The 21004-nt window shown below is 42.5% G+C and overlaps 1 protein-coding gene across 1 annotated transcript in view; it reads right to left on the reverse strand.

Annotated features, from left to right (window-relative positions):
- LOC115202792 (ALK tyrosine kinase receptor-like) overlaps positions 1 to 21004 on the reverse strand; it is a 217754-nt gene that overhangs the window by 101001 nt on the left and 95749 nt on the right. The window contains exons 9-11 of the mRNA XM_029766822.1: positions 17332 to 17479; positions 15326 to 15445; positions 9556 to 9694 (exon numbers count right to left, since the gene is read on the reverse strand). Of these exons, the coding sequence (XP_029622682.1) occupies positions 9556 to 9694; positions 15326 to 15445; positions 17332 to 17479 (407 nt within the window). The remainder of the gene's footprint in view (positions 1 to 9555; positions 9695 to 15325; positions 15446 to 17331; positions 17480 to 21004) is intronic.

Raw genomic sequence — 21004 nt, forward strand, 5'->3', positions numbered from 1 at the left:
CAGGGGGCCCTCAGGGGTGCATGCTCAGTCCGATCCTGTACTCCCTGTTCACTCATGACTGCACGGCCAGGCACGAATCCAACACCCTCATTACGTTTGCCGATGACACAACAGTGGTAGGCCTGATCACAGACAAAGACGAGACAGCCTATAGGCAGGAGGTCAGAGACCTGGCCATGTGGTGCCATGACAACAACCTCTCCCTCAACGTGATCAAGACAAAGGAGATGATTGTGGACTACAGGAAAAGCATGCCCCCATTCTCATCTACGGGGCTGTAGTGGAGCAGGTTGAGAGCTTCAAGTTCCTTGATGTCCACATCACCAATAAACTAAATTGGTCCAAACACACCAATGCAGTTGTGAAGAGGGCACGACAAACCTATTCCCCACAGGAGACTGAAAAGATTTGGCATGGGTCCTCAGATCCTCAAAAAGTTCTACAGCTGCACCATCGAGAGCATCCTGACTGGTTGCATCACTGCCTGGTATGGCAACTGGTCGGCCTCCGACCGCAAGACACTACAGAAGGTAGTGCGTACGGCCCAGCACATTACTGGGGCCAAGCTTCCTGCCATCCTGGACCTCTATACCAGGCAGTGTCAGAGGAAGTTCCTAAAAATTGCCAAAGACTCCAGCCACCCTAGTCATGGACGGTTCTCTCTGCTACCGTGCGGCAAGCAGTACCGGAGCACCAAGTCTAGGTCCAAAAGGCTTCTAAACAGCTTCTACCCTCAAGCCATAAGACTACTGAACATCTAATCAAATGGCTATCCAGACTATTTCCATTGCCCTCCCCCTTTTACGCTGCTGCTACTCTCTGTTATTATCTACGCATAAGTCACTTTAATAACTCTACCCACATGTATATATTACCTCAATTACCTCGACTAACCGGTGCCCCCGCACATTGACTCTGCACTGGTACCCCCTGTATATAGCCTCACCATTGTTATTTTACTGCTGCTCTTCAATTATTTGTTACTTTTATTTCTTCTTTTTTAGTTAAGGGCTTGTAAGGTATTTTAGGTATTGTTGGTTAAGGGCTTGTAAGGAAGCATTTCACTGTAAGGTCTACACCTGTTGTATTCGGCGCATGTGACAAATACAATTTGATTTGATGTTCTTCCCTATAAGCGTGCTGAAAGTCTGTTGTCAATTTGTTTACTGTAAAATAGCATTGTATCTGGTCCAAAGTTTACTAAGGGTTGGTAACAGGCAAATTGGTCAGATATTTGAGCCAGTAAAGGGGGCTTTACTATTATTTTGCATTCCTCCAGGCCTGAGGGCACACACTTTCTAGTAGGCTTGAATTGAAGATATGGCAAATAGGAGTGGCAATATGGTGAAGGGGAGGAGACAGATTAAATAATTATTTTTAAGATTTGAGACAGTTGAGACATGGATTGTGTATTTGTGCTATTCCTAGGGTGAATGGGCAAGACTCAAGATTTAAATTCCTTTGAACAGGGTATGGTAGTAGGTGCCAGGCGTACAGGTTTGTGTCAAGAACTGCAACACTGCTGGGTTTTTCACGATCAACAGTTTACTGTGTGTATCAACAATGGTCCACCACCCAAAGGACATCCGGCAACATGACACAACTGTGGGAAGCATTGGAGTCAATATGGGCCAGCATGCCTGTGGAACGCTATTGAGACCTTCACAAATTGAGTCTGTTCTGAGAGCAATACGGGGTGCAAATCAATATTAGGAAGATGTTCCTAATGTTTGGTATACTCAGTGTATTTTCATAAGTGAGACATAATACAGTAACACTTGATAACAAGTTAATACATGTCAAGGGTGTGTACGGAGGCAAAGTCAGGTGCATGAGATCAGAATGTAGTAAATAGGCGCACTTTAATTCCGGTCAAAAAATGACAGCACATAACAATATTAGTGTGCCAAAAAACACGGAACTTAATAACAAAAGTATAGCGCCTGACAATACCCTCATAACAAGAAACAATTACACACAAAGACATGGAGGGGAACAGAGGACTAAATACATTCAGTGTAATTAGGGAATGAAAACCTGGTGTGCAGGGAACAAGGCAAAACAAATGGATACATGAGAAATGGAGCGGCGATGGCTAGAAAGCCGGTCACGTCGACCGCCAAACGCCGCCCGAACAAGGAGAGGAGCCGACTTCGGTGGAAGTCGTGACAATATATATGTATAATAACTTTGTGATTATTACAAAACATTGTTGTTACATAGAACTCTGGAAGTTGCTTTATAATAGCATAATCTATTACATAAATTGTAACAAGCGCAAAAAATCTAACTGATTGGATTAGTTTAGAAAAATGTATGTTATTTATCTTTGTGTAGCATAAGAGTAATCAATCAAACATAGATATTGAAACAAAAAAATAATACATTTAAAAAATTGACCTGGAATAGAGCATACTTCGGAAATATTATAATGATGGGCATGGTTTTGTTTCAAAGTGATGTGTATGAGTTTCAGGCCCCTGTATTAGGCTAAAAATAGGCCCTCAAAATAAGGCCTTATGAAATACATATGCTATTGTGTTAAATTATATATTCTTTTATGATAACATAATCACTCATGTAATTCCAAGATGGCGTAGCAGTTCAGACGTCCTGTCGTGTCTCGTGTATATATATATTTACATATTTTTTCTTCACTTATCTTTTTACATTTTTTTATTCATATACTCCACCTCAAAGCACTCTCCTGCAACCCGCCTCACCAATTTAAAAAAAAAAAGAAAGTATTATTTACCTCATCTGAATTCCACAACAGAAGCTAGCCAGAGGTTAGCCATTTTCACTGGCTAACGTTGAAGTTCAGCTAGCCACGGTTAGCCGTCCTCAGCTGTCCATTAGCTCGAAAAGCTATCTCCAGTTTTTGTACAGCGCGACTCAGACCAGAGCATATCGGACCTATTCTCTCTCCTTTCCCCGATTTCTACCGCAGGCTCTGGACATTTACACCTGGATCTTGCAGCTAACTAGCTGCTACCTGAGTGACTATTGGCAACGTCGGTCACGGAATTAACACACATTATTACGGAGCTAACCAGCTAGCCAGCTGAAGAGTTCCGTCAGCCACTCTAGGGCTATTCCTGAGCTAGCCAGCTGAAGTGTCTCCTGGGCCACAACTCACCTATCCTGACCCGTTTTACTGCCGATGCGGAGCCCCATCGGGTCTTCACGACTGGACCACCGACGTTATCTGCCCGAGGGAGTTGTCCAACTGGCCCCTCCGTCGCGACGTAACCTGATCGCCCATCTGCGGCCGGCTAATCGTTAGCTGTCTTTTCGGCTGCGATCTGAATAGGTCTATCGGACACTTTTCTTGGGCCACTATAACTAACTATTTTGCCAACTTGGACAGGTCCCCCCTTCCACACGGAACCCCACTAACCCACAGACGGAAACGCACGAGGTGGCTAAAAACAGACCTCCCTCCCATCTCCCACCAGCTTGCTACCTATGGCCCGGCTAGCTGTCTGAATCTCACTGGACCCTCTGATCACTCGGCTAAGCATGCCTCTCCTTAATGTCAATATGCCTTGTCCATTGCTGTTCTGGTTAGTGTTTATTGGCTTATTTCACTGTAGAGCCTCTAGCCCTGCTCATTATACCTTATCCAACCTCTCAGTTCCTCCACCCACACATGCTATGACATCTTCTGGTTTCAATGATGTTTCTAGAGACAATATCTCTCTCATAATCACTAAATGCCTAGGTTTACCTCCTCTGTACTCACATCCCACCATACCTTTGTCTGTACATTATACCTTGAAGCTATTTTATCGCCCCCAGAAACCTGCTCCTTTTTCTCTCTATTCTGGACGTCACAGACGACCAATTCTTATAGCTTTTAGCCGTACCTTCATACTTATTCTTCTCTGCTCCTCTGGGGATGTAGAGGTGAATCCAGGCCCTGCAGTGCCTGGCTCCACTCCTACTCCCCAGGCGCTCTCTTTTGATGACTTCTGTAACCGTAATAGCCTTGGTTTCATGCATGTTAACATTAGAAGCCTCCTCCCTAAGTTTGTTTTATTCACTGCTTTAGCACACTCTGCCAACCCGGATGTCCTAGCTGTGTCTGAATCTTGGCTTAGGAAGTCCACCAAAAACTGTGAAATCTTCATCCCTAACTACAACGTTTTCAGACAAGATAGAACGACCAAAGGGGGCGGTGTTGCAATCTACTGCAGAGATAGCCTGCAGTGTTCTGTCCTGCTATCCAGGTCTGTACCCAAACAATTTGAACTTCTACTTTTAAAAATCCACCTCTCCAAAAACAAGTCTCTCACCGTTGCCGCCTGCTATAGACCCCCCTCGGCCCCTAGCTGTGCTCTGGACACCATATGTGAACTGATTGCCCCCCATCTATCTTCAGAGCTCGTGCTACTAGGCGACCTAAACTGGGACATGCTTAACACCCCAGCCATTCTACAATCCAAGCTTGATGCCCTCAATCTCACACAAATTATTAATGAACCCACCAGGTACAACCCCAAAGCCGTAAACACTGGCACCCTCATAGATATCATCCTAACCAATGTGCCCTCTAATTACACTTCTGCTGTTTTCAACCAAGATCTCAGCGATCACTGCCTCATTGCCTGCACCCGTAATGGGTCAGCGGTCAAACGACCTCCACTCATCACTGTCAAACGCTCCCTGAAACATTTCAACGAGCAAGCCTTTCTAATCGACCTGGCCCTGGTATCCTGGAAGGATATTGACCTCATCCCGTCAGTAGAGGATGCCTGGTTATTTTTTTTAAATGCCTTCCTCTCCATCTTAAATAAGCATGCCCCTTTCAAGAAATTTAGAACCAGGAACAGATATAGCCCTTGGTTCTCCCCAGACCTTACTGCCCTTAACCAACACAAAAATATCCTGTGGCGTTCTGCATTAGCATCGAACTGCCCCCGCGATATGCAACTTTTTAGGGAAGTTAGAAACCAATACACACAGGCAGTTAGAAACGCCAAAGCTAGCTTTTTCAAACAGAAATTTGCTTCGTGCAACTCCAACTCTAAAAAGTTCTGGGACATTGTAAAGTCCATGGAGAATAAGAACACCTCCTCCCAACTGCCCACTGCACTGAGGATAGGAAACTCTGTCACCACCGATAAGCCCACTATAATTGAGAATTTCAATAAGCATTTTTCTACGGCTGGCCATGCTTTCCACCTAACTACCCCTACTGCATTCAACAGCACTGCACCCCCCACAGCTACTCGCCCAAGCCTCCCCCATTTCTCCTTCTCCCAAATCCATTCAGCTGATGTTCTGAAAGAGCTGCAAAATCTGGACCCCTACAAATCAGCTGGGCTTGACAATCTGGACCCTTTCTTTCTAAAATTATCTGCCGAAATTATTGCAACCCCTATTACTAGCCTGTTCAACCTCTCTTTCGTGTCGTCTGAGATTCCCACAGATTGGAAAGCAGCTGCTGTCATCCCCCTCTTCAAAGGAGGTGACACTCTTGACCCAAATTGCTACAGACCTATATCCATCCTACCCTGCCTTTCTAAGGTCTTCGAAAGCCAAGTCAACAAACAGATTACCGACTATTTCGAATCCCACCGCACCCTCTCCGCTATGCAATCTGGTTTCAGAGCTGGTCATGGGTGCACCTCAGCCACGCTCAAGGTCCTAAACGACATCGTAACCGCCATCGATAAGAAACAATACTGTGCTGCCGTATTCATTGACCTGGCCAAAGCTTTTGACTCTGTTAATCACCACATCCTCATTGGCAGACTTAGTAGCCTTGGTTTCTCAAACGATTGCGTCGCCTGGTTCACCAACTACTTCTCTGACAGAGTTCAGTGTGTCAAATCGGAGGGCCTACTGTCTGGACCTCTGGCAGTCTCTATGGGGGTACCACAGGGTTCAATTCTTGGGCCAACTCTTTTCTCTGTATACATAAATGATGTCGCTCTTGCTGCTGGTGAATCTCTGATCCACCTCTACGCAGACGACACCATTCTGTATACTTCTGGCCCTTCTTTGGACACTGTGTTAACCTCTTATGGCTAGGGGGCAGTATTTTCATGGCTGGATAAAAAACGTACCCGATTTAATCTGATTATTAGTCCTGCCCAGAAACTAGAATATGCATATAATTATTAGCTTTGGAGAGAAAACACTCCACAGTTTCTGAAACTGTTTGAATGGTGTCTGTGAGTATAACAGAACTCCTATGGCAGGCAAAAACCTGAGATGCTTCTGTTCAGGAAGTACCCTGTCAGACCTTTTATTTTCTTTGTTTGACATCTCTTCCAAAAACTCAGGATCTCTGCTGTTACGTGACACTTCCCACGTCTCCAATGGAGTCTCAGAGCCCGGGAAAAACAGGAATGACGTAATTCAAAGCCCTGGCTGAAACAAAGGAGAGCAAAAGCTAAGTGGTCACTCAGTGGACTAAGCCTTACGCTCGCGACCCGCCCCGCCCCCGGCTTTCGGTTTTTCCCTCAGTATACAGACAGGCAGATTCCCGGTCGGAATAATATCGCTTTTCTACGAGATAAATTGCATAAAAATTGGTTTTAAACAGCGGTTGACATGCTTCGAAGTACGCTAATGGAATATTTAGAAATTTTTTGTCACATTCTGCGTCATGCTCGTGGCCGAGATTTAGCGTTGGGATAGTGTCTAGAACGCACGAATAAAACGTCTTGATGGAACATAACGATGGATTATTTGGGACCAAACCTACATTTGTTATTGAAGTAGAAGTCCTGGCAGTGTATTCTGACGAAGAACAAGCAAGGTAAGAACATTTTTCTTATAGGAAATGTGATTTTGGTGAAGGCTAAACTGGTTGGGTGTCTAAATAGCTAGCCCGTGATGGCTGGGCTATGTACTTAGATTATTGCAAAATGTGCTTCATCCGAAAAGCTATTTTAAAATCGGACATATCGAGTGCATAGAGGAGTTCTGTATCTATAATTCTTAAAATAATTGTTATGCTTTTTGTGAATGTTTATCGTGAGTAATTTAGTAAAATCACCGGAAGTGTTCGGTGGGAATGCTAGTTCTGAACGTCACATGCTAATGTAAAAAGCTGGTTTTTGATATAAATATGAACTTGATTGAACAGACATGCATGTATTGTATAACATAATGTCCTAGGTGTGTCATCTGATGAAGATCATAAAAGGTTAGTGCTGCATTTAGCTATGGTTTGGGTTTATGTGACATGATATGCTAGCTTGAAAAATGGGTGTCTGATTATTTCTGGCTGGGTACTCTGCTGACATAATCTAATGTTTTGCTTTAGCTGAAAAGCCTTTTGGAAATCGGACAGTGTGGTTAGATAAAGGAGAGTCTTGTCTTTAAATAGCTGTAAAATAGTCATATGTTTGAAAAATGGAAGTTTTCGGATTTTAGAGGAGTTTGTATTTCGCGCCCCGCCCATCATTGGATATTGGAGCAGACGTTCCGCTAGCGGAACGTGTAGATGTAAGAGGTTTTAACAACCCTCCAGACGAGCTTCAATGCCATTCAACTCTCCTTCCGTGGTCTCCAACTGCTCCTAAACACAAGTAAAACTAAATGCATGCTCTTCAACCGATCGCTGCCTGCACCTGCCTGCCCATCCAGCATAACTTCTCTGGACGGTTCAAACTTAGAATTTGTGGACAACTACAAATACCTAGGTGTCTGGTTAGACTGTAAACTCTCCTTCCAGACTCACATCAATCATCTACAATCCAAAGTGAAATCTAGAATTGGCTTCCTATTTCGCAACAAAGCATCCTTCACTCATGCTGCCAAACATACCCTCGTAAAACTGATCATCCTACCAATCCTCGACTTCGGCGATGTCATTTACAAAATAGCCTCCAATACCCTACTCAACAAGCTGGATGCAGTCTATCACTGTGCCATCCGTTTTGTCACCAAAGCCCCATATACAACCCACCACTGCGACCTGTATGCTCTCGTTGGCTGGCCTTCACTTCATAATCGTCGCCAAACACATTGGCTCCAGGTCATCTACAAGACCCTGCTAGGTAAAGTCCCCCCTTATCTCCGCTCACTGGTCACCATAGCAGCACCCACCTGTAGCACGCGCTCCAGCAGGTATATCTCTCTGGTCACCCCTAAAGCCAACTCCTCCTTTGGTCGTCTCTCCTTCCAGTTCTCTGCTGCCAATGACTGGAACGAACTACAAAAATCTCTGAAACTGGAAACACTTATCTCCCTCACTAGCTTTAAGCACCAGCTGTCAGAGCAGCTCACAGATCACTGCACCTGTACATAGCCCATCTATAATTTAGCCCAAACTACTCCCTCTTCCCCTACTGTATTTATTTATTTTCTTTATTTTGCTCCTTTGCACCATATTATTTAGATTTGAACTTTGAACTTTCTTCAAACTACAAATCTACCATTCCAGTGTTTTTCTTGCTATACTTTATTTACTTTGCCACCATGGCATTTTTTTGCCTTTACCTCCCTTATCTCACATCATTTGCTCACATTGTATATAGTCTTATTTTTTTCTACTGTATTATTGACTGTATGTTGTTTACTCCATGTGTAACTCTGTGTTGTTGTATGTTGTCGAACTGTTTTGCTTTATCTTGGCCAGGTCGCAATTGTAAATGAGAACTTGTTCTCAACTTGCCTACCTGGTTAAATAAAGGTGAAATAAATAAAATAAAATAAAAAACTTAGGATCTCACTTGGTGAAGTCCATAGGACTGAAAATGTATGAATGCAACAACCATTTGTATTTGTCACTAACAACTACAGTCATGGGTGGTAACTCTACAATTTACTTGAATGGCAAAGCACTCTGGGAAATACTGTATGTGATGAGGCTTTAAATTAAGCAGTGCATTAAGTTACTGTTCCAGTGTCTATGTAAGTCCACACTGTGTAATTATTTGTTTTACCACTGGAAAATGTGCTATGTAATTATTTAACTTGCTGTTTGCAATGGGCTTTGAATTACTCTGCAGTATTTTCAGGTATCATAAAATAAATTGCAGCTTTTTACCTTTTCAGTGGCATGTTGAATCATACAGTAGTTGAGCAACAAAACGTATTTATCTGTACAACATATCATTGGTTAGTTGGTTTGACTTGATTATGTACACCTGGGTCAGTGGACATTCAGAAGAATGGACATTTACAGAATGTTCAGATACAAATGTATTGTGTAGATCAAATACTGTATGACTGTCAGATAGATTGGAATAGTATAGGTCATTGTGTGCTCTACTCATTATATTTATATCTTCAACAAGCAGTTCTAGATACAGCCCTGCATTAGTAGATGGCAGCCAATCCAATAATTTCAGAAAAGTTGTCACTTCTTGAGATCTGTAGTTTGAAAAAGTAGTTGCTTTCTCAGATCTGTATTAAAATAGTTTTAAGTTGTAATTGTTTGTTGTAGTCATCTCCAAAGTAACTTCGATCCCCCCGAAATGTTGTTACATTCCACAAACCATAGTTACAACTATAGACATCCCAGGTCTGGCGCACGCACACGGAAACACACATATAGTCAAGCAGTTCTTCACAATACACACAGTGTTTTACCTGCTGCTCCAGACTTCCCGTTGCGCCCTGGTACATTGGGGTCGTCCATCAACTCATCCTGGCTGTCCGATTGGCTGCTGTACCCACGTCCCCCACCCCCACCTGCGATGATCAGGGGGATGTGGACACCCCTCTGCACCTGTTAACATGGCAAATTTGTCAGTGTGACGTTATCCTTAATCTTTATACTGTCATGACGTTGGCCTGTGGGTAAGGTTTATGACCCCCCCCCATAAATACCTTTCTCCTTTCCCCTCTCTTACTGACCCTACTGAAGGACTGCTGTCCTGTTAAATATAGAGAGTCTGGGAACATCAAACAAATGGGGAAAGGAACCATATTTTGGTAATAAAACCAGTTGGAAATATGCTTGATAACGTAATGAGTATGGAGGTCAGTTCATGGTTATCTGGGACATTATGATTGATGACAGGACGACATAAACTGTACCTGAGAAAGTATACACCCTCTAGTTATCAGAGTCACATGGAATTGTTATGCAATTGAAATGTTTGATATTGAAATTGTTTGTTAGGAGATTAAATGTAATTTTAGCTTCCAAATGAGAGAATTGGGTTTTCATAAGGAAAGTGCCTTGCTCGATCAGTGGCCCAACCCTGTGAAGAGACAGGGGTTATAAACGATGAAACACCTCCGTCCCCCCTCTCCACTATATAAGCCTTTGACGAAAAGATAACCAGGAGTTCCAGTACGGGAGGTCTGCAGCCTCTACGTTAGAAGGACACACATGTAAAGGACAGAACTAAGCCAACCTCGGCGTGAGCTATGGTATGAACTGGTATGAACTTTGAGCTTATTCACTACAGAAGTGATACTTCCTAGCCGTTGAGTTAGCAGATGCCGCTGTCGACGGGGGCTAGGAAAGGACGGACGACGGATCCAGTCTAACAACCAGACGAAGATACCACCACGTATCCAATTTACCACCATTGACATTCTTCCACTACAGGAAGATCTGTTGGCCAACCCGGCCAGCATCTACGACCAATCTACCGAAGCGCAGCTCAGAGTAAATATTTATTGCATTTTCCTTTTCCAAATGGGCGGTAATTTAGAATGCATAAGATAATGTATTTACGATAGCATAGCTGCTGTTTGTGGTTCCTAAGTCTTCCCGCCCTTTCATTCAAGGCCAACCCCCTTTCCTTTGTGTAACCAGGTTCCGTCCACCGGGACTATTTCTGTATAAAATCATTGGTATTCTGTGCATTTGTAATTCTGTGTGATTAGTTAGGTATTTAGTAAATAAATAATTAAACCCAATTTTGTATTGCTGATTCAACTTGTTAGCCAGGGTTCGTGAAGATAACCAAGAATTTACAAATTTCATTATGAGACTGAAAATAAGTTAAGGGTTAATATTGACTGCTATCGATGTAAAATATTTTAAGAGTTTATTCGGAAGATAACAGCTCTATAAACGTTCTTCCGTGGTGCCCCGACTTTCTAGTTAATTACATTTACATGATTAGCTTAATCAGGTAATATTAATTAGAGAAATCATTTTATAAGTTAGCATGTCATATCACTTAATCCGGCATAGCCAAAGACACGACAATACATATACACACATATATATATATATATATATATATATATATAGTATCATCAAAAGTTTGGACACACCTACTCATTCAAGTTTTTTTAATTTATTTTTTACTATTTTCTACATTGTCGAATAATAGTGAAGACATCAAAACTATGAAATATTGGAATCATGTAGTAACCAAAAAAGTGTTAAACAAATATATTTGAGATTTTTCAAAGTAGCCACCCTTTACCTTGATGACAGCTTTGCACACTCTTGGCATTCCCTCAGTGCCACGTCCTGACCATAGAAAGCTGTTATTTTCTATGGTAGAGTAGGTCAGGCTGTGACAGGGTTTTTTTCTAGTTTCGTTTTTCTATGTTGTTATGTTCTAGTTTTGTATTTCTATGTTGGGTTTTGCTTGGGATTATCTCCAATTAGAGGCAGCTGGTCCTCGTTGTCTCTAATTGGAGATCATACTTAAGTAGGTGTTTTTCCCACCTGGGTTTGTGGGAGATTGTCTTTGAGTTAGTGTATGTTTCACCTCTGCGTCACGGTTTGTTGTTTTGTTATTCAGTTTATTTATATGTATTGCATAGGTTCACAGTGAAAATAAATGTGGAACGATAATCACGCTGCACTTTGGTCCGCTCCTTCCTACGACAACCGTGACACTCAGCCAGCTTCGTGAGGCATTCACCTGGAATGCACTTCAATTAACAGGTGTTCCTTGTTAAAAGTTAATTTCTGGAATTACCTTTTTACTTTTCTACTTAATACATTTGAGCCAATCAGTTGTGTTGTGACAAGATAGGGGTGGTTTACAGAAGATCAAGCCCATATTATGGCAAGAACAGCTCAAATAAGCAAAGAGAAGCGACAGTCCGTCATTACTTTAAGACATAAAGGTTAGTCAATCCGGAAAATTTCTAAAACTTTGAACATTTCTTCAAGTGCAGTCGCAAAAACCATCAAGCGCTATGATGAAACTGTCCCTCATGAGTACCGCCACAGGAAAGTAAGACCCTCTGCTGCAGAGGATAAGTTCATTACAGTTACCAGCCTCAGAAATTGCAGCCCAAATAAATGCTTTACAGAGTTCAATTAACAGACACATCTCAACATCAACTGTTAAGAGGAAACTGTGTTAATCAGGCCTTCATGGTCGAATTTCTGCAAAGAAACCACTACTAAAGGACACCAATAAGAAGAAGAGACTTGCTTGGGCCAAGAAACACGAGTAATGAACATTCGACAGCCGGAAATCTGGTCTGATGGTCTGATGAGTCTGATGAGTAATCATTTGAGATTTTTGGTTCCAGCTGCCGTGTCTTTGTGAGACGCAGAGTAAGTGAATGGATTAACTTTGAAAGTGAAGCTTGGAGGAGGTGTGATGTGGGAGTAATTTGCTGGTGATACTGTCAGTGATTTATTTAGAATTCAAGGCACACTTAACCAGCATGGCTACCACAGCATTCTGCAGCGTTACACCCCCCCATCTGGTTTGCACTTAGTGGGACTATCATTTGTTTTGTCATCAAGGCAAAGGAGAGGCGAAGGTCGAGCCTTATGCATCCTCCGAAACATGAACTGCCAAGGCGCAGTGCTCCTTAACACACTGCTCTCTTAACCCGGAAGCAAGCCGAACCAATGTGTTGGAGGAAACACCATACAAAGTCAGCTTGCAGGCTTTGGCCTGCCACAAGGAGTCTCTAGAGCATAATGAGATCCCCCCCAGAAAAACCGTCCCCTAACCAGGATGACGCTGGGCCAGTTGTGAGCCACCCTATGGGGCGCATGGTCAGGCTGTGTCAAGGCCGGCTGTGACACAGCCTAGGATCGAACCGATGCTGTAGCGATGCCTCAGCACTGCGACGCAGTGCCTTAGACCGCTACGCCACCCGGGAGGCCCTGGGTGTGAACAGTTTTGATTCGCATGGGTTGCGAGGTGGGGGTTTGTTACTACGCCGATAAATGATAATATTCATCTGGAACTTTGCCAACCAGGAAATTTGTGTGACCGTAACAAATAATACTTCAATACTCCTGCTCTAGCATATATTATACATTTAATGTATGTGTGTTTTGACCCGCTTCAGCCCAGCTTCAATTAAAAAGGAACAGCTGAAGGACTTAGGAGTAAAAAAACAAAAACATTCATAAATCTAAATCATCTAATATCTCCCTTCCTTTAATATATTTTCCTAACTAATGTTCCTCATCAGATTCCTTCCTTCCTTCCACCCCTTCAAATTAGCCGGGCTAGACAATCTGGACCCTCTCTTTCTAAAATGATCTGCCGAAATTGTTGCAACCCCTACTACTAGCCTGTTCAACCTCTCTTTCGTATCATCTGAGATTCCCAAAGATTGGAAAGCTGCCGCGGTCATCCCCCTCTTCAAAGTGGGTGACACTCTAGACCCAAACTGCTACAGACCTATATCTATCCTACCCTGTCTTTCTAAGGTCTTCGAAAGCCAAGTTAACAAACATATTACCGACCATTTTGAATCCCACCGTACCTTTTCCGCTCAGCCACGCTCAAGGTCCTAAACGACATAACCACCATCGATAAGAGACATTACTGTTGCACCGTATTCATCGACCTGGCCAAGGCTTTCGACTCTGTCAATCACCACATTCTTATTGGCAGACTCAACAGCCTTGGTTTCTCAAATGATTGCCTGACCTGGTTTACCAACTACTTCTCTGATAGAGTTCAGTGTGTCAAATCGGAGGGCCTGTTGTCCGGACCTCTGGCAGTCTCTATGGGGGTGCCACAGGGTTCAATCTCGGGCCGACTCTCTTCTCTGTATACATCAATGATGTCGCTCTTGCTGCTGGTGATTCTCTGATCCACTTCTAAGCAGACGACACCATTCTGTATACTTCTGGCACCTCTTTGGACACTGTGTTAACAAACCTCCAGACGAGCTTCAATGCCATTCAAGTCTCCTTCCGTGGCCTCCAACTGCTCTTAAATGCAAGTAAAACTAAATGCATGCTATTCAATCGATCACTGCCCGCACCTGCCCGCCCGTCCAGCATCACTACTCTGGACGGCTCTGACTTTCTATACGTGGACAACTAAAAATACCTAGGTGTCTGGTTAGACTGTAAACTCTCCTTCCAGACTCACATTAAGCATCTCCAATCCAAAATGTAATCTAGAATCGGCTTCCTATATCGCAACAAAGCATCCTTCACTCATGCTGCCAAACATACCTCGTAAAACTGACCATCCTACCGATCCTCGACTTCGGCGATGTCATCTATAAAATAGCCTCCAACACTCTACTCAACAAATTGGATGCAGTCTATCACTGTGCCATCCATTTTGTCACCAAAGCCCCATACACTACCCACCACTGCGACCTGTACGCTCTCGTTGGTTGGCCCTCGCTTCATACTAGTCGCCAAACCCACTGGCTACAGGTTATCTACAAGTCTCTGCTAGGTAAAGCCTAGCAAAGCAATCTCAGCTCACTGGTCACTATAGCAGCACCCACTCATAGCACGCGCTGCAGCAGGTATATCTCACTGGTCACCCCCAAAGCCAATTCCTCCTTTGGTCGCCTTTCCTTCCAGTTCTCTGCTGCCAATGACTGGAATGAACTGCAAAAATCACTGAAGCTGGATACTCATATCTCCCTCACTAGCTTTAAGCGCCAGCTGTCAGAGCAGCTCACAGATCACTGCACCTGTACATAGCCCATCTGTAAACGGCCCATCTATCTACCTCATCCCCATACTGTATTTATTTATTTATCTTGCTCCTTTGCACCCCAGTATCTCTACTTGCACATTCATCTTCTGCACATCTACCATTCCAGTGTTTAATTGCTATATTGTAATTACTTCGCCACTATGGCATATTTATTGCCTTAACTCCCTTATCTTACCTCATTTGCACTCACTGTATATAGACTTTTTGTTTTCTTTTTTCTACTGTATTATTGACTTATGTTTTGTTTATTCCATGTGTAACTTTGTGTTGTTGTATGTGTCGAATTACTATGCTTTTTCTTGGCCAGGTCGCAGTTGCAAATGAGAACTTGTTCTCAACTAGCCTACCTGGTTAAATAAAGGTGAAAAAAATAAAATAATATCTGACAGTTGAAAGCAATATTATATTCATCTTTAGCCATATCAGTGATCAAGGAGGGCAAGAAAACTGGGAAAGCTTTATAAGACTATTGGGATGCGGCCTTCTCTCCTTACCTTGAACACATAGGTGGCTCCGCCTCCGCCTCCGCCTCCTCCGCCCCCACCCCCTTTGACCTGCGTCTTGTTTTCCAATGGCATCTGCTCCACACAGATCTTGTTTAGGATCTCGTTGGTCTACCAATGAGAATAGAAAAATAGTGAATCCCTCAGTTTCTTTATTCAGGGCAAAATAACTAAGCTGAGACACTGTATATCTGTGCAATCCAGACTTCCTCATAAATCATGCATTGATGTCAATGGAAGATATCCGCTGAAGTCAAGTTCCATGCTCAGATCTTTAGTTAGAATTGGTAGCCTATTCCCAGGTCTGTTTGTGGTGTCTTGCCAACTTCAACAGTCATTGTTCAGCCAAACCAGATGTGACCAAGACCATATGAGTTGGCAAGACAGCACAGAGTGATCTGGGACCAGGCTTTTTACTGCATCTAGTGTGTTATTCTACCCAATCTGCCCATTGGCAACTTGGGCTATTGTAACAAATGAGAGACGTATCGAGAGCCAAACGACTAGCGGTGTTGAGGACAGGTACTAATAACCAAACAGCCAAGTCAGCCCCTTCCTTCCAACCCAAAACTTTTCATCCACCTTGGCCAGTATGGGAGCAGCGAGAGCTCAATTACACACAGAATTATCCCTAACCCCCACCTGTTTCTCTTGCCATCCTGCTAGGGTTGAGGCATATAGTTTGTATGTGTGTGTAAGGGGATACAACTGAAACGTGTCCTCCACATTTAACCCAACACTTTAAGGCAGGGGGCTGCCTTAAATGACATCCACATCATCGGCGCCCGGGGAGTAGTTGTTGGGGGTTAACTGCATTGCTCAAGGGCAGAACGGCAGATTTTGCCACCTTGCTGACTCTGGGATTCGAACCAGTGAACTTTTGGATACTGGCCCAATGGTCTTAACCCTAGGCTACCTGCCACCCCGTGTGTGTGTGTGTGTGCGTGGTGTGTAAAAGCCTAAAAGGATATTAATACTCCTACAAAGGGGAGGCTGTTTGAGAAACACTGAACACACCAACACCCTGAACTAATCCGTTTTAAAAGCACCAACCATCTTTGAGAGTATCTACTCCCTTCGGGACTATAGACCTGATAGAAATGAACTGAGAGTCTGAGACCTCAAATGACTCCAGTTCCCCATTGACAATGTGTCTGGGCCACCTCTCTGCTTTTCCTTGTCTGACATTTTTCTCCAATATATTTGAACTCCAAAGTATAAGACAAATCTGGGATGAGGCCAAAAACAACATGATGGAATGAGAGTAAATTCATTCCAACAAAGTTTACAGGTGAAATGGCAAGGCAATTGATGGGATATCAATTCAAACGTGCTCCCTTATGGTGTGAGAGGGGTTTTGAGGATGTTCTCCTTTTGCCATATCCCTGAGACTTCAACCTTCCAGTTTGGATCCAGTTAGGCCATGCTGTAGTCTATAATAGAATACTTATGGACTTCTGAAGATCTGACAGAATTGTGTATAGGTGTATAAGTGATAAAGCAACGATTCCACCTGGCTTATAAGAAGGCAAAATTAAGCATTACTTTAGCCCCAAATACACTGGACTAAGAACCCTGGTTTTACCTTGGTCTGTCTTCATTGTATTTGTTTTTTCCCCTAAGTTATCAGGCCCTTCTTATAGATATAGTCCTCTTAGATCTACAGAGTCCTGGAAAAAGGTATACCCGAACGCAATTCATCCCCCCCAAAAAATATGAATAAACCCAGAACCATTTAACTGGTGATGGTTTGTCCTGTCAATAAATCTTTCTGATCGATGCAGAAACAGAGTGCTCCTTTTCCTTAATTTTCCATGAAAAGTAAACAGTTGAAGTGTCCTGGGGTGAGAAATGTTTTTTGGATCTACTCAGTCCTTTTAGATCTAAGTGCCTTCCTAGGAGGTAGGAGATAGTGACTGATTTGGGATGAGGCATAAGTGTGAAAGTGTTGAGCCTTGACATTTATTCAGAATAGTTTTGGGGAAGATGGTACTCACATTGGGGCAGGCGTCCTCTCCTTTTTGGCCCACCAGGATGTGAAGCAACTCACCCTCCTGAAGCAGGAAGTCTGCTGTGAGTTGGACACCATGTGACTTGGCCATGGTCAATACACTGCGACCTCCAGCCGCCCCACAAGCTGTGATCCTGTTTTGGACATACACACAAACGGAAAGGCATGAACCGCCAGTGCATAAGGCATTATAAATAATTTAACTTAAAGGTCTAGCATGTAGCGTTGTGCGCTACCCCACCAAATGTACATAGAAATGTGAGTTATAGATCTGTCATCCCCATAGCAACCAAGTCTGATAAGCTGTAGATCCGTTCTATGTGCACTATTTCTATGCTTCCCGTCCCTAAGGTTAGCTTTTGAGTCTTTTTAATTTTGGTTATGTACTCCAGCTTCAAACAACTGAAAATACGATCTTTATATATACAGTACCAGTCAAAGGTTTGGACACACCTACTCATTCAAGGGTTTTTCTTTATTTGTATTATTTTCTACATTGTAAAATACAAGTGAAGACATCAAAACCATGAAATAACACATATGCAATCATGTAGTAACCAAAGTGTTAAACAAATCAAAATACGGTTTAGATTTTAGATTCTTCTAAGTAGCCACCCTTTGCCTTGATGACATTTTTGCAGTCTTGGCATTCTCTCAACCAGCTTCACCTGGAATGATTTTCCAACAGTCATAAAGGAGTTCCCACATATGCTGAGCACTTCTTGGCTGCTTTTCCTTTACTCTGTGGTCCAACTCATCCCAAACCATCACAATTGGGTGAGGTTGGGTTATTGTGGAGGCCAGGTCATCTGATGCAGCACTCCATCACTCTATTTCTTCGTCAAATGGCCTTTACACAGCCTGAAGGTGTGTTGGGTCATTGTCCTCTTGAAAAACAAATGATAGCCCCCACTAAGAGCAAACCAGATGGGATGGCGTATCGCTGCAGAATGCTGTGGTAGCCATACTGGTTAAGTATGTCTTACATTCTAAATAAATCACAGACAGTGATACCAGCAAAGCACCCCCACACCATCATACCTCCTCCACCATGCTTCATGGTGGGAACCACACATGCGGAGATCATCCATTCACCTACTCTGCATCTCACAAAGACACGGCGGTTGGAACCAAAAATCTAAAAATTGGACTCATCAGACCAAAAGGACAGATTTTTCCACTGGTCTAATGTCCATTGCTAGTGTTTCTTGGCCCAAGCAAGTCTCTTCTTCTTATTGTTGTCCTAAAGATCGGCTTTCCGTCAACGGGACAGTTGTAAATCATTCAGCGCGTTATATCAAGATCGCAGTTTTAGAGTAAAAACAAATGTCGGTACATAGAAGTGTCTCATATCGGCTGAAAGCTTAAAACCTCTTAGGGCTAGGGGGCAGTATTTTCATGGCCGGATGAAAAACGTACCCAATTTAAACAGGTTACTACTCTGTCCCAGAAATTAGAATATGCATGTTATTAGTAGATTTGGATAGAAAACACTCTGAAGTTTCTAAAACTGTTTGAATGGTGTCTGTGAGTATAACAGAACTCATATGGCAGTCAAAACCTGAGAAAAATCCAAGCAGGAAGTGGAAAGTCTGGTGCTTGTAGTCCTTTCAAGTGATTGCCTTGACTGTATACAATGACTTAGGGTTCATTTTTCACTTCCTAAAGCTTCCACTAGATGTCAGCAGTCTTTAGAACGGTGTTTGAAGATTCTATGGTGAATTTGAAGGGAATACCAGCTATGGTAAACTGGTGTCCCATTATAAGGCATGGGCTCAAGTCACGCACAATGACTTGGGAGCGAGCTGAGTTCATATTCACTCCAAAAGAGAACGGATAGGTCCGGTTGGAATTTTATTCAAGGTATATGATAAAAACAACCTAAAGATTGATTCTATGCATCGTTTGACATGTTTCTACAAACTGTAGTATAACTTTTGACTTTTCGTCTGGACTAAGTAAGCACGCGCGTAGTGGATTTGGATAGTGAACCTAACGCGCGAACAAAATGGATTATTTGGAAATAAATATGAACTTTATTGAACATTTATTGTGGAGCTGGGATGCCTGGGAGTGCCTTCTGATGAAGATAATCAAAGGTAAGTGAATATTTATAATGTAATTTCTTAGTGTTATTGACTCCAAGATGGCGGGTTTCTGTTTGCTTGTTGTTGGTGTCATCTGGGCTGTACTCAGATTATTGCAAATTGTGCTTTCGCCGTGAACCTTTTTTGAAATCGGACAAAACGATTGCATTTAGGAGAAGTGTATCTATAATTCTGTGCATAACACTTCTATATTGATCAATGTTTACGTAGAGCATTTACGTACTATGTGTGCTCATTGTGCTGATTCACTAAAAGGTTTGGAGGGAAAACATTTCTCAACATTATGCGCCAATGTAAAAAGCTGTTTTTGGATATAAATATGAACATTATCGAGCAAAACATACATGTATTGTGTAACATAATGTCCTAGGAGTGTCATCTGATGAAGATCGTCAAAGGTTAGTGCTTCATTTAGCTGTGTTTTGGGTTTTTGTGAAGTTTATGTCCTAACATAATCAAATTTTATGCTTTCGCCGTAAAGCCTTTTTGAAATCGGACAATGTGGTTAGATTAATGAGAAGTTAACTTTAAAATGGTGTGAAATAGTTGATTGTTTGAGAAAATGGAATTATGAGATTTTAGCTGTTTTAAATTTGGTGCTCTGATTTTCCACTGGCTGTTGTCAAACAAAGCTAGCTAAATATCCAATGAGCTGGGCTTTAGGGGAGTATCCGGAAACCATATCTTTGCCGAAAATGACATACTCAAATCTAACTGAGAAGAGAAAGGCCATAATGTATTATTCCAGCCCAGGTGCAATTTAGATTTTGGCCACTAGATGGCATCAGTGTATGTGCAATGTTTTAGACTGATCCAATGAACCATTGCAATCCTGTTCAAAATGTTCTATCAAGACTGCCCAAATGTGCCTAATTTGTTTATTAATAACTTTTCATGTTCAAAATTGTGCACTCTCCTCAAACAATAGCATGGTATTCTTTCACTGTAATAGCTACTGTAAATTGGACAGTGCAATTAGATTAACAAGAATTTAAGCTTTCTGCCAAAATCAGATATGGCTATGTCCTGGGAAATGTTCTTGTTGCTTACAACCTCATGCTAATCACATTAGCCTACGTTAGCTCAACCGTCCCGTGGAAGGGGCGCCAATCCCAAAGAAGTTTTAAAAACCCTTGAATGAGTAGATGTGTCCAAACTTTTGACTGGTACTGTATATATATTTCAGAGTGATTCTCTCTACTTGTTTTGTCACATAAACAACATTTTTGCAACCAGGTAATGGCAGATTGATTTCTACATTTTGCACCTTTAAAGCTAAAATACTTAATTGGTGAAACTGCCAAGGCCGTTTAGAATATATCAACAACAAATAAGGTACTGCAAACAATGAACACTGTTTTATTCCTCTGACATCCTTGCACAGCAGAATATGCACTGCTGCATACTTCTCTCTGTTTCATGAACAAAACAATATCAATAACATCGGCGCTGTGGGCGAACAGTGGCGCTGATCTTTAATGTTGTTAATATTAAAAGCGTTTGGACAGGGGAAAAAACAGATATAGAGGGGGTCATCTCCAAAATAATGGA

The sequence above is a fragment of the Salmo trutta genome, chromosome 12 (assembly GCF_901001165.1).
Source record: "Salmo trutta chromosome 12, fSalTru1.1, whole genome shotgun sequence".
Taxonomy (NCBI): Eukaryota; Metazoa; Chordata; class Actinopteri; order Salmoniformes; family Salmonidae; genus Salmo; species Salmo trutta.